Here is a 12,862-nt window from a genome sequence, read left to right as displayed (position 1 = left end):
ATGCACGGTTTGAGGCGTTATCAGCCCACTGGCGGTGGTCAATGTGGCAGGCACCAAGAGATTTCTTTAGGCAGTCCTTGTACCTTTTCTTTGGTGCACCTCTGTCACGGTGGCCAGTGGAGAGCTCGCCATATAACACGATCTTGGGAAGGCGATTCTGGAGATGTGACTCATCCAGCGCAGCTGGATCTTCAGCAGCGTGGACTCGATGCTGTCGACCTCTGCCATCTCGAGTACTTCGACGTTAGGGATGAAGGCGCTCCAATGGATGTTGAGGATGGAGCGGAGACAACGCTGGTGGAAGCGTTCTAGGAGCCGTAGGTGGTGCCGGTAGAGGACCCATGATTCGGAGCCGAACAGGAGTGTTGGTATGACAACGGCTCTGTATATTAATATTGAAATTAATAGTCGATGCCTGACTGATCAAAATCACTCATATAATAGGTTGGGGTTAGAAATTACATTGGTTTTAGACTTTTTTCTTTTCCTTTTTTTAATCAATAACCTGGATCATACATATCTTGTTTATCATTGCTAACTATCTACAATTTTATTTTACTGTTACCTAAATATGTATCTGATATTACTTTTTTCAAAATCCAATAAAAAGGTTGAAAAATAAAGAATGAAGATACTAAGATACTAAAAGCTTAACTGTTCTAAATAAGATCATTACTGAAAAAAATCGAAGCATTTTATGGCAACCCAGAGTATGACAACAAATTAAATGAAAATATGGGCTTCCATTGTTTCAGTGGGTGTATCCATTGTGAACCATACAATCAGGAAGTTTCTCATGGCACCAACCACACAATAACCTGATACCCATGTTTTCAGTTTTGGGAGGGCTTAAAGATCTGAATCAATAAAGATATAATTTCCTCTTTGATTCTGATGGCCATGTTCAGCGGCCTCCTGCATTCTTATTATCAGTCTTCTTCAGAAAGAGTACTCAGTATTGTGAGAGAGGGACATGATGTTTCTTTGTCAGTTGGTTGGCCTGGAAAATGGGCCACCTAATGAAAGCAAGTTGTACAAGTCTCCAAAATTCAGTTCCATGGAGGAGTCACGTGATGGAGTAGTGACTGGTAGGAGAATACCAGCCCTCTCCAGAAAAGAAGAAATAAAGTGAAGAAAATACAAAGTTCAAGAAACACAAAACATAACAAATGAAAGATAAAGTTGTAGAGAAAATAAAGAAAATGGCACCCAAGAAGGAAAAAGTAAAAACAGGAAAAAAAGAAGAAAAGATGCCGGAAGAGAAAGGAGAAGGCCTTACCTGCATGAAGAATCAGGGAGCCGTCGTGGAGAAGAGAGCCCATTCTCCAAGGTTGATGAAGACCTCGCAGAGTCGCGAACCCCCGACTGCTGGACTGCAAAATTGGCTCTCTGAGCCAAACAAAAGCACGCAACTGCACATTAAGGAAAAAGAGAACACTGACTGGGGGTGGGGGGCGGGGGCCAACTGAGGAATGAGCAAACACAGCGCGACCAGCTGAGGGATGCCCGACACCAGGGCTCAGCTGGAAAAAGAGGAAAGCGACAGGAAAGGGAGTGATAGGAAAGAAGAGCAGCAACAGGAGGCCCAACAGATGAGTAGCCCAGAAGAAGAGGACCAACAGCAAGAAGCCAAGCTAGAAGAAGCCCAGCAATGTGAGGCAAGCAACTCAACAGGAAAGTCAGAAGAGACACAGATACAAAGAAGAGAAGAAGAAGACACAAACACAGGTGCAGACACAAAAGAAGAGGAAGAAGAAGACCAAGATCTGCACAGAGAAATAGAAGGTCAAATAGATGGACAGTATATAGATTTTTGCGGTACCGGATGTAAACAGCGTCTTCATTGTTGGGGTCTTTCATGGCTTGGTTCAGCATCATGCTGAAGAAGATTGAAAAGAGGGTTGGTGCCAGAACACAGCCTTGCTTCACACCATTGTTAATGGAGAAGGGTTCAGAGAGCTCATTGCTGTATCTGACCCGACCTTGTTGGTTTTCGTGCAGTTGGATAATCATGTTGAGGAACTTTGGGGGACATCCGATGCGCTCTAGTATTTGCCAAAGCCCTTTCCTGCTCACGGTGTCGAAGGCTTTGGTGAGGTCAACAAAGGTGATGTAGAGTCCTTTGTTTTGTTCTCTGCATTTTTCTTGGAGCTGTCTGAGGGCAAAGACCATGTCAGTAGTTCCTCTGTTTGCGCGAAAGCCGCACTGTGATTCTGGGAGAATATTCTCGGCGACACTAGGTATTATTCTATTTAGTAGAATCCTAGCGAAGATTTTGCCTGCAATGGAGAGCAACGTGATTCCTCTGTAGTTTGAGCAGTCTGATTTCTCGCCTTTGTTTTTGTACAGGGTGATGATGGTGGCATCACGAAGATCCTGAGGCAGTTTACCTTGGTCCCAACAAAGCTTGAAAAACTCATGCAGTTTGGTATGCAGAGTTTTGCTGCCAGCCTTCCAGACTTCTGGGGGGATTCCATCCATACCTGCTGCTTTGCCACTTTTCAGTTGTTCGATTGCCTTATATGTCTCATCCAGGGTGGGAACCTCATCCAGCTCTAGCCTTAGGGGCTGTTGAGGGAGCTGGAGCAGGGCGGAATCTTGGACTGAGCGGTTGGCACTGAAAAGAGATTGGAAGTGTTCTGACCATCGGTTGAGGATGGAGATCTTGTCGCTGAGGAGGACTTTGCCGTCTGAGCTGCGCAGCGGGCTTTGGGCTTGGGGTGAGGGGCCGTACACAGCCTTTAGAGCCTCGTAGAAACCCCTGAAGTCGCCAATGTCCGCGCTGAGCTGGGTTCGTTTGGCGAGGCTAGTCCACCACTCATTTTGGATCTCCCGGAGTTTGCGCTGAAGATGGCTGCATGCGCGACGGAAGGCTTGTTTCTTCTCAGGACAGGACGGCTTTGTAAGGTGAGCCTGGTGGGCAGCTCGCTTCTTTGCCAGCAGCTCCTGGATTTCAATCTGAGGCGCCTGCAAGCTCACACCAAGACACAAGAGAAACTTGTGCGTGAACTACTCTTTGCAGACGATGCCGCTTTAGTTGCCCATTCAGAGCCAGCTCTTCAGCGCTTGACGTCCTGCTTTGCGGAAGCTGCCAAAATGTTTGGCCTGGAAGTCAGCCTGAAGAAAACTGAGGTCCTCCATCAGCCAGCTCCCCACCATGATTACCAGCCCCCCCACATCTCCATCGGGCACACAAAACTCAAAACGGTCAACCAGTTTACCTATCTCGGCTGCACCATTTCATCAGATGCAAGGATCGACAATGAGATAGACAACAGACTCGCCAAGGCAAATAGCGCCTTTGGAAGACTACACAAAAGAGTCTGGAAAAACAACCAACTGAAAAACCTCACAAAGATAAGCGTATACAGAGCCGTTGTCATACCCACACTCCTGTTCGGCTCCGAATCATGGGTCCTCTACCGGCACCACCTACGGCTCCTAGAACGCTTCCACCAGCGTTGTCTCCGCTCCATCCTCAACATCCATTGGAGCGCTTACATCCCTAACGTCGAAGTACTTGAGATGGCAGAGGTCGACAGCATCGAGTCCACGCTGCTGAAGATCCAGCTGCGCTGGATGGGTCACGTCTCCAGAATGGAGGACCATCGCCTTCCCAAGATCGTGTTCTATGGCAAGCTCTCCACTGGCCACCGTGACAGAGGTGCACCAAAGAAGAGGTACAAGGACTGCCTAAAGAAATCTCTTGGTGCCTGCCACATTGACCACCGCTAGTGGGCTGATGTCGCCTCAAACCGTGCATCTTGGCGCCTCACAGTTCGGCGGACAGCAACCTCCTTTGAAGAAGACCGCAGAGCCCACCTCACTGACAAAAGGCAAAGGAGGAAAAACCCAACACCCAACCCCAACCAACCAATTTTCCCCTGCAACCGCTGCAACCGTGTCTGCCTGTCCCGCATCAGACTTGTCAGCCACAAACGAGCCTGCAGCTGACGTGGACTTTTTACCCCCTCCATAAATCTTCGTCCGCGAAGCCAAGCCAAAGATATAGATTTTTAAAAATTTCAAGAACAAATAAGAACATTAAAATTCAGTTCCATGACTTCAGTGGAATTGAATTATGAAGGCAGACTTCTGTGCATGCGGCTGCAAAACATTTTTAACTATATTGATGGGGAATACATTTCTGGGAAGTTTTGTCCAATCTCTGCTGAGCAGTTCACGTAAAATTAAAAGCTACACTTAAAGTTTAGAGAGGGACATAGATGTAAGAAAGATAGAAGGTTATGGGTGTGTGGTTGGGAAGAGTTATATTGTAGTGGAGTTGATTTATTTAGGTCAGCACAACAAATGTGGACCAAAGGGCCTGTTCTGTGCTATAATCTTCACTGTTCTATACAGGTAGATGAAAATATGGCACTAAGCTCCTTGTGACAGATGAGCCAAGATGCATTTAGCTTCCGAATATATTTAGAATCATGATGTCATACACTTTGATCAAACCTTTGCTACAAGTGGAACATTCCCAGATACTCCACTTTGGTCTGAGATCCTTACTACAAGAACCCAGTTCTCAGTTCCAGGGTTTGTTTTTCAACAAAAGATAATGATTTACCCAGGCAGAGGTTGGTTTTCATTCTATTGGGAACAAAACGGAAGGAAATTTTATTCTGCAAGTAAAAGCTGATAAGCACATGAGGGAGAAAAGATCAGAGACATTGTGGCTTGTGGTGAGATAAGGTTGTTGGGTCGAATAGCTGTTCTCTATAGATGTCTCCTAGTTGTATGACTGAGCTACACATATAAAATGTTTCTGCATTTTATTGCAGGCACTCTGCTTCTTGTGTCTTGTGTTATTGCTGCCTGTTACTACACCAGAGTCATGGTGTAATTACAGAGAAAACCTGAAAGTGATGACAAAGAAATTTCAAGAAATGATCGATCATCTGGTTAGAAAACTGAAACAATACATTGCAGGAACTCTACTGCCTAATGCATTTTGCCCTTGTTAATACTAACAAACCCTGCAACTTTGTCCTCGCCCTTTAATATACCCCCACCATATTATATCCTGAACCATTAATTTCCCACACGAGTGCCGGCAATATAGCTTAAATATAATAACATTTCTGCCTAAAGCTGTCTATTAAGCTCCAACTATCATTAAAATACCTGCAGAGGTCAATAACGCTGATTTGCCTCAAAATACACTAATTTCAGCATTCTTAACTATATTTATCTTTTCCAGAAAGATAATCTACTCCCAAGTGTGGTACAATATGAAGTTTTAACAAATACGGATGCTGAAAAACTGGTGAGAAATTCCTGCAATGTATTACTTTTGCAACAAGTGATTTGATATTTTCTCAAATTTGTTTTCCTGTATAAATGATAATTACCACATGTGGTGAAGATCATTGGAAATCCTATTCTGGTCCAGAAACAGTTGAGAATGAGAAACAAAATTAACTTTTTCCATTGAGGAAAGCAAACCGGTGAAATCTTAAATGACTATAAGAAGCAGGTGGGACTCAGCAGGTCGGGCAGCATCCACCAAGAGAAATGGTCAGTCAGCATTTTGGGGGTCAGGACCCTTTATTCTATGAATGCTTCAAGATCTGCTGAGCAACCCCTCCCACCCCAGCCTTGATTGTTTTAAGTTAATGGTCTTTCATCAAAACCAAAAGATAGTACTGTTAACAAAGTAAAACCACGCTGAGAATGCCCTTCAGGAACTTCGTGATGTGATTTACACTCTCGCCTTCTAAGTGTGAGAGCTTTAGTGATATGTGATGTTTTCTCTAAATGTTATTTACATATTTACCCTTGAATTACTTCTCATTTTGTAGTGGAAGTGTTTACTGGAAGTTCTCTGTTATGCCGAAATGTCTGCCATTTGTGTTGTTCAAAATGAAAGTCAGGGTGATTTGATTGAATTATAGTGAAGCCCAAATCCTTACCTAAGAGTGAGAGATTTTTTCTGTAGGTTATAATAGGTATGATTAGGTTCCTGAATTAGAATCCCAAGACATCAACCATTGATCATTGGTGTGCTCAACTTTCCTGGTCGTAGTTGGAGTATTTAAATTGAAGTAATTAACTATATCTGTTTGGTGAAGGGAAAAGTTAGTCTCAGTAATGATAAAACTGTCATATTATGAGACAAATCATCCTATTCACTGATGACTTCCAGAGAAGGAACTTTGCTACCTTGGAAGTCTAGTCTGAATGTTACTCCACTTGTGTAGTTTACCTCCAGAAACTTCCTCAACTCCAGGGCCATTTTAGATGGATTATAAATGGTGACAGTGCTAGTGGCACCCTCATTTTGTCAACAGGTAGGCAACTTGGCCAGCATGGACATTGGGCTGAAGGGCTTCTTTCATACTGTAAAACTCCATGGGTCTAAGAAAATTAACAAAGAGCTAAGTGAATTCAGTTGACTGGGGATATACATACAGACAATTCCACTGACTTCGGTGGATTGATGCAAGTCCATTATTGGAGCAAAAGTCCATTATTGGAGTCCACTCCATATCTTGGGGTATGAGTCAAACTGTAGCCAATATCTTCCCTAACCCCTCCACCCCTTCCCCACCACCCTATGAATGCACAGTTGAATGTCCTGCACTCATAGCTTCCAGACAGGAAAAAAAAGACAGCCATCCAAGATAGGTTTTGAGAGCAAGAACCTTCACTTTACTTGCAGTGATTAGCTGGAGGGAAGCAGCAGATGATCTCGGCGAGATTCCAGCATCAGCGTTTCTTGAGTTTATCTTGACCTCGACTTGTTCTACCTATAATATTTCTAACTAAGATCAGTTAACTCAGGGGAACCTGATACAGGCTTGCAGTGAGTGATTACTCCCTTGGCCTGTGGGAGCTAAACACACTCTATGTTGTAATGTCAGCAATTAATTTCAGATTTAGAATTTGTTCCACAGTAAGCAGTCCTTGTGAGTGCACAAACCTTTACGAAGCGCTAAATGTCAGCTGACAGCATTTCATACAGAGATTGATCATTTGAATGCTCATTTCTTAGATTGGAAGAAATGCTTAAATAGTGTTGTTATTTTCTCTCCAATAGAATGATTGGTGCTTTATCAACATCACTGCCCACCTCCTGAACAATAGCTTCAATCGCCTATTAAATAACTTTGGACGTAACACGAGTAATTACAATGTTGTCAAGAACCTAAGTATATGGCTTTCAAATATTTGCAGTGATCCCGAGAATCTGGTCCAGGTTTGTGCTTTTTAACTTTCTTTTGTTATTTAAATCATAGTGGAATGGTATTGCTCTATCTAGTACTTGAGTAGATCTTTGTACATGATGCATTTCCACAACAGAGTTACAACTGTCCCACACCCTGTGGTAATGGGACAGATGGTTAAAATATTTTGAGTTTAAAGTGATAGTTTAAAGGAGATGTACAGTCAAGTCTTTTTACACAGTGAGTGGTGGGTGCCTGGAACAGGGATTGCGGTGGAAGTAAATACCAAAGTGGTGTTTAAGAGGCTTCTAGACTGGCTTCTAGTGCCTGCCACATTGACCACCGCCAGTGGGCTGATATCGCCTCAAACCGTGCATCTTGGCGCCTCACAATTCGGCGGGGAGCAACCTCCTTTGAAGAAAACCGCAGAGCCCACCTCACTGACAAAAAACAAAGGAGGAAAAACCCAACCCCAACCAACCAATTTTCCCCTGCAACCGCTGCAACCGTGTCTGCCTGTCCCGCATTGGACTTGTCAGCCACAAACAAGCCTGCAGCTGACGTGGAAATTTACCCCTCCATAAATCTTCATCCGCGAAGCCAAGCCAAAGAAAGACAGTATATGCAGCTAAGGTCACCTTGATGAAAGGCTTGTTGGTCTCTGGCCTTACCCTACCCTCAATTTGGACTATGTGTCGTCTGAGTCCAGCGTGCTCGTTGAATGAAGTGATAGGAGAAGATATTTGGTTTCACAATCAGTTTATTACATAGTACAAGAATAAAGCTTAACAGAGCTCTGGTTCAGTCGCTAGTTCATAAGTCACCTGCTCGGAGAGCTATTCCCCTAGACTGACTCCTACTGTTCAGTCTCTTCTGTTTATATAGATCAACATTGTTACATTAACCAAGAGTTGGCTTTCTTTGATAGACTCATTGCATAAGATTTATCTCAAGAAATTTCCTGCTCTGCAATTATCTATGGTGTAGACCTCCTATCTTAATCCCCAAGGCCAGAACATCCTGTTTTTTTTGATCAGAAGTCAATTCATACCCCAGATATTTCTAATTATTTCTTTGTTCTCGTCTGGCCATAATCTTCTGTTCTAATCAACACCTCCCGAGTACCCTTATGACTTATCATTCCTACTAAATTGGTTTATCCATTTTGTTTGTCTCTGACATTCTCAGTGATGGTACTCTTATCACTTATCCTGGCAATACACTTATCTTCCTGTCACTGGCCTGTTTCAGAATAAATCACTATCCCTATGCTTCCTCCAACCTCATCCTGTCTAACTTCTCCTATCTGCTATCCTGTTACTCCCTTGTGTGTTTTTGATGTTTTCTCTCCGGTCTTGTGCTTTACAATGAGCAGTGTATCCTTGGGGATGAAAGTATTTTCTCTCTTTGTATTTGGGGGCAGCAAATTCTACACATACTATAATCAGCCAACTTTTTTACATACTGTGGCTGTTACTTAATTGCATTAATATTTCCCTTAAACAGTATAATTGAAGTAAATAGTAAATTGTTACATAGTAATGGATTAATGAATACATAATGAATAGTACAAAGGCATATTTTCCATGATTACTTAACCCGTTGGTTCCAACAGGCTCAACTCCAAAACATTGATTATGTATCTTGCTATATAAAGAACACTGTTTGACCTGCTGAGTTTCTCCAGCACACTGTGTTTTTACTTCAACCACGGTGTCTGCAGACTTTCGTGTTCTACTCCATATGAGTTAACTGTGCTGTTTGTCACATATCATCCATTCTTAAAACCAGAATCTTTAGCTAGGAAAGCTTCATCTTGAACATGCTGTGGAACGCAATCTGCTGGGGGATCTTGGTGGGTCAAGCCATTTCAATAGGAGAAAAAGAAACATCTACATCTCTGCTCAGAACCCTTGACCAAAAGTGAGAGTGCAGAAGGGAGCGAGCTAGTATTTTAAATATCCCTTCTTATGTTGACATCAATGTTGTTTTTTCCAAGTTATTTGATGCAGCTTTAACCAGTACGTTTACCCTGAAAGCCCTTTATTGATAAATGCCAGTCAGAAAATCTTATGATGGATTTGCTGGCCCCAAATGTTCGAGCCTATGGGATCCAGGGGAAGCAGGCAAAAGGGATCTAAAATTGGCTTTTTAAAAAGAGTTAGAGGGTGGTGGTGGAGAGTTGTTTTCTGATTGGAAGAGTGTGATCCAGTGGTCAACCATAAGGGTCTGTGCAGGGACTTTTGATGGTTGAAATAAATACATGAACAACCTGGATGTGAATGCAAGAGGTAAGTTGAGTGATGACATGAAAATTGGTGGGGGTGTAAATAACGCATCAAGAATTTTTTTTCCTTTTGTCCATAAACATACTTTCAAAATGGCTCGGATAAATGGAACATTCACAGCAGTTACTTCAATTGCAGTTTTTTTTTAGAAAAGCCTGTTAATTGGATTGGTTTTACATTTTCCCACTAACAATACAGCAGCAATTTGTTCAATGTGGGGAAATAAGTGTTTTTATTTTTATTGTTGTCCACAGTGTTCTCATCAGTGCTGGATGCCAATGCCAAAGATTGTCATAGGATGTACAAATAACATGTTTTCCTACATGGAAAGTATCTTTGATAACTATTTCTACATATTCGATCGCTGTGAGTCCCAAGGTCAAGGCTCAAAGGATCCCATCACCCAGAGAAGTAAGTGAAATTTCATTGGGAGAATATGTAGTCCTTAATATCACTGACAGCTCTTTGAAAGAACTGTCTTCGTCCCATTAGCACACCTTCTCTCCACACCTGAATACATTCTATATTCTTATGACGCCTTCTTTTGCCCTCAGCCAATTTTTAACAATGCAGGATTTTGAATATATTTGAGAGATTGACTTGAGTCACTGAGAAACCTCTTTATAGCTTTTAGTATTTTATCCATGTATCAAGCCTCCAATACCATTTTTTATGATTGGCATAGCGATTGGCACAACGCCTTTACAGCGCTAGCAATCAGGACCAGACCTGGGTTCGAATCCCGCTCTGTCTGTTAGGAGTTTGTACGTGGGTTTTTTCCGGGGGCTCTAGTTTACTCCCACCCTTCAAAAATGTACCGGGATGTAGGTTAATGAGGTGCAATTTGGGTGCCACAGACTTGTAGGGCTAAAATGGCCTGTTACAGTGTTGGATGTCTAATATTTTGAAAATAATTTAATTGTTGCCACTTCCATTGAATCATTGCAGCTTTCTCTTCAACCTATCCAATTGCTACAGCTTCATCATACATGGACTTGGACAACTTTCCCCTTGTGCAGTGAATTCTCTACTGTTCCAACCATAACAAATTATCGTCTTTTAATGATGTTGGTTGAAATTGGGTGGCATTGATCTATAGTCTGTATTTTATTACATTAATATTATGGAGGTGTAGGAGACATCACAGAGTCTGTGTATGAACAGAAAGGGATAGTGTATTTGAAATGTAAAAATTGGTTTAAATAAAATGGATTTTTTTGATGATTATTCCTGCAGATCTCAGCACTTCAACTGAACTGAATTCTTGCCTGACTAACCTTCACAATGGATCTCCCTCCAACCACTTCTTCACAACCGTTTGCTCTCAAACATGGCCCAGAACATGCCCACCACAGCCCTCCAGTTCCTTGGTGCCTCCCACACTGACTGTAACAGATAATAAGCTGAGGTCCCACACAGAGGTCACGGCTACCCCAGTCATTGAATTGACAGATGGTAAGCGTGGGGGTCCCATCATCAACCACACCATGTCAACAGCTGATCTACATCATCATAACGTCACTTTATCACAACCAGCAAGTAGTAATGGTGGGCTGACACCTGAAGCACACATCTCTGCTGCATCCCAGTCACAACCCATCATCAAAGCAGGAAGAACTAACCCATACGAAGATGGAAATTCTAGCAGGAGTACAATTCTACCGTTAATTGGAATAACTGCTTTGGTTTTACTGATAATCATTGCAATTGGTTGGATCTACATCTGGAAGAGAAGGGTGAGAAGTTATTTCTCAATCAGTTGCTGGTTCCCCTTTCCTGGTTCTAGAGCATTAAAAGTAGATCTTAGAATGGATAGAGAAAAGAAGCAGGTGGTTCTGGTGAATGCTAGCTGCCAGTGGTGTGGTTCTCAGGATCCCAGCCACCTTCATTTTATTCATTAAAATTATTCCATCTTAAGCTCCCTTACAATTCCCTCATCAATTCTGATTCCACATCTCATAGAAGCAATAAATTCCTAATAATCACCTCTCCTAAGCCTCCTGGTTAAACTTTTATATCTATTCCATACTCCCCCCCACCCCACCCCTTACCAAACCTCACTCTTATTCAATACACAAAAATGGTTGAGAAACTCAACAATGTTTCAGGCCTGAGGACCTATAATGTTGTAGCATGAATTTCCCCACCTTTTGTCTTCATTTGACATTCATTTATTTCATTCCTCGCAACATGGTCTTTGAATGGCTTGTTCAAGCAGACATTGAGAGGTTGCAATATAGACGTCAAACCACCTGGGATAACCGCCATGTGAGTATTATGCAGTGCTAATCTACTTTTAGTCTTCTCAAAACACATCGCTGACCAGCAAACTCCATTCTTTGCATAAGCCACCTGGCTACTTGTTCCACGCATACACCATTTTCATCAGTCCATCCTTTTTCATGAAAATGTACAAAAATACCCTCAGAGAATTTTATTTTCAATTTAATTGTGCATTTGAAGAATTACCTTAGATCTTAACTTTGTCCTGTTGGCCATGCACGATAACACCATGATAAACCTGGTCCTTTCATGGCCTGTATTTTGTAGAGTTTTTCACCTTTCCATTCCACTATTCTATTGCCAATTGTGTCAAAATTCATGGGAGTTTCGTCCACGTAGCTGATATTTGCAAATGCAAACTGGTATTTTTGCCCGTTACATATGATAAACTTGTCAAAAGTTACAACTTTATGATCAAGATCTTTGATAGTTTCTGTGCAATTTTTGTTTTTTTTTTGTCATAATACCAGATTCTTCCTGTTCATGAAATGGTTGCACCAGCCGAGTGTCGCCTCAAAATCTTTACTGAGGTCTGAGTGTGACCTTGCTCACTGTATGGCAAATGTTCTTATTTTATTTCTGGTGACTATGTAGCAATTTTGCCTCTGTTCTGAAACCTAATCTGCAACATGATTTTCCAACTGCCCAACAAGTGATTCCTTTTCTCAAAGAACATTGCCTTTTTGGTATTTTTATTAAAGTCTCTTCTTTCTTCCTCCAATCTCTTACCAACTTCTCATACATATCAAATTTTCTTGAAGCAGCGCATTTGTTGGTTTTCTTGGCCATTTCTATCACTTTCAATTTAAAACTCGTTTCATACTTTCGTCATGTGTTGCATTGTATTGACGGACCCTCCATAATAGCAATCACCTCCAGTCAATGCCAGCGGATCAATCTGCGCGATCTTCGGAGGTTGACACAATGACCATCTCAAGCACTGCCATCCTTAGGGGTTGACTTATATGGTGGTCAACAGGCCAACTCAGGCATCTCAAAAATTGGGGTCAACCTAAATGCTGGATATACCATTAAACCCTTAAAATAAGGCTGAAAAATGGGAGTTGACTTGTACGCCAGCCAACGTATGCCAAAATATACGGTAATTTAAAATAA

At 42.1% G+C, this 12,862-nt stretch overlaps 1 protein-coding gene across 6 annotated transcripts in view; it reads left to right on the top strand.

The window, feature by feature from the left end:
- The window catches only part of LOC138765175 (uncharacterized), a 51,013-nt gene that overhangs the window by 26,309 nt on the left and 11,842 nt on the right, over positions 1-12,862 (top strand). For 5 of the 6 annotated variants that reach the window (XM_069942068.1, XM_069942067.1, XM_069942069.1 and 2 more), the window contains 5 exons: positions 4,791-4,910; positions 5,210-5,275; positions 7,049-7,207; positions 9,718-9,874; positions 10,700-11,199. In XM_069942068.1, coding sequence (XP_069798169.1) covers positions 4,791-4,910; positions 5,210-5,275; positions 7,049-7,207; positions 9,718-9,874; positions 10,700-11,199 — 1,002 coding nt within the window. The remainder of the gene's footprint in view (positions 1-4,790; positions 4,911-5,209; positions 5,276-7,048; positions 7,208-9,717; positions 9,875-10,699; positions 11,200-12,862) is intronic. The other variant, XM_069942073.1, reaches the window with a different exon arrangement.

Source organism: Narcine bancroftii, chromosome 5 (genome assembly GCF_036971445.1).
Source record: "Narcine bancroftii isolate sNarBan1 chromosome 5, sNarBan1.hap1, whole genome shotgun sequence".
Lineage (NCBI taxonomy): Eukaryota > Metazoa > Chordata > Chondrichthyes > Torpediniformes > Narcinidae > Narcine > Narcine bancroftii.
Note: the sequence above shows the minus strand (reverse complement) of the source record. Positions and strands in the feature narration are given on the sequence as shown.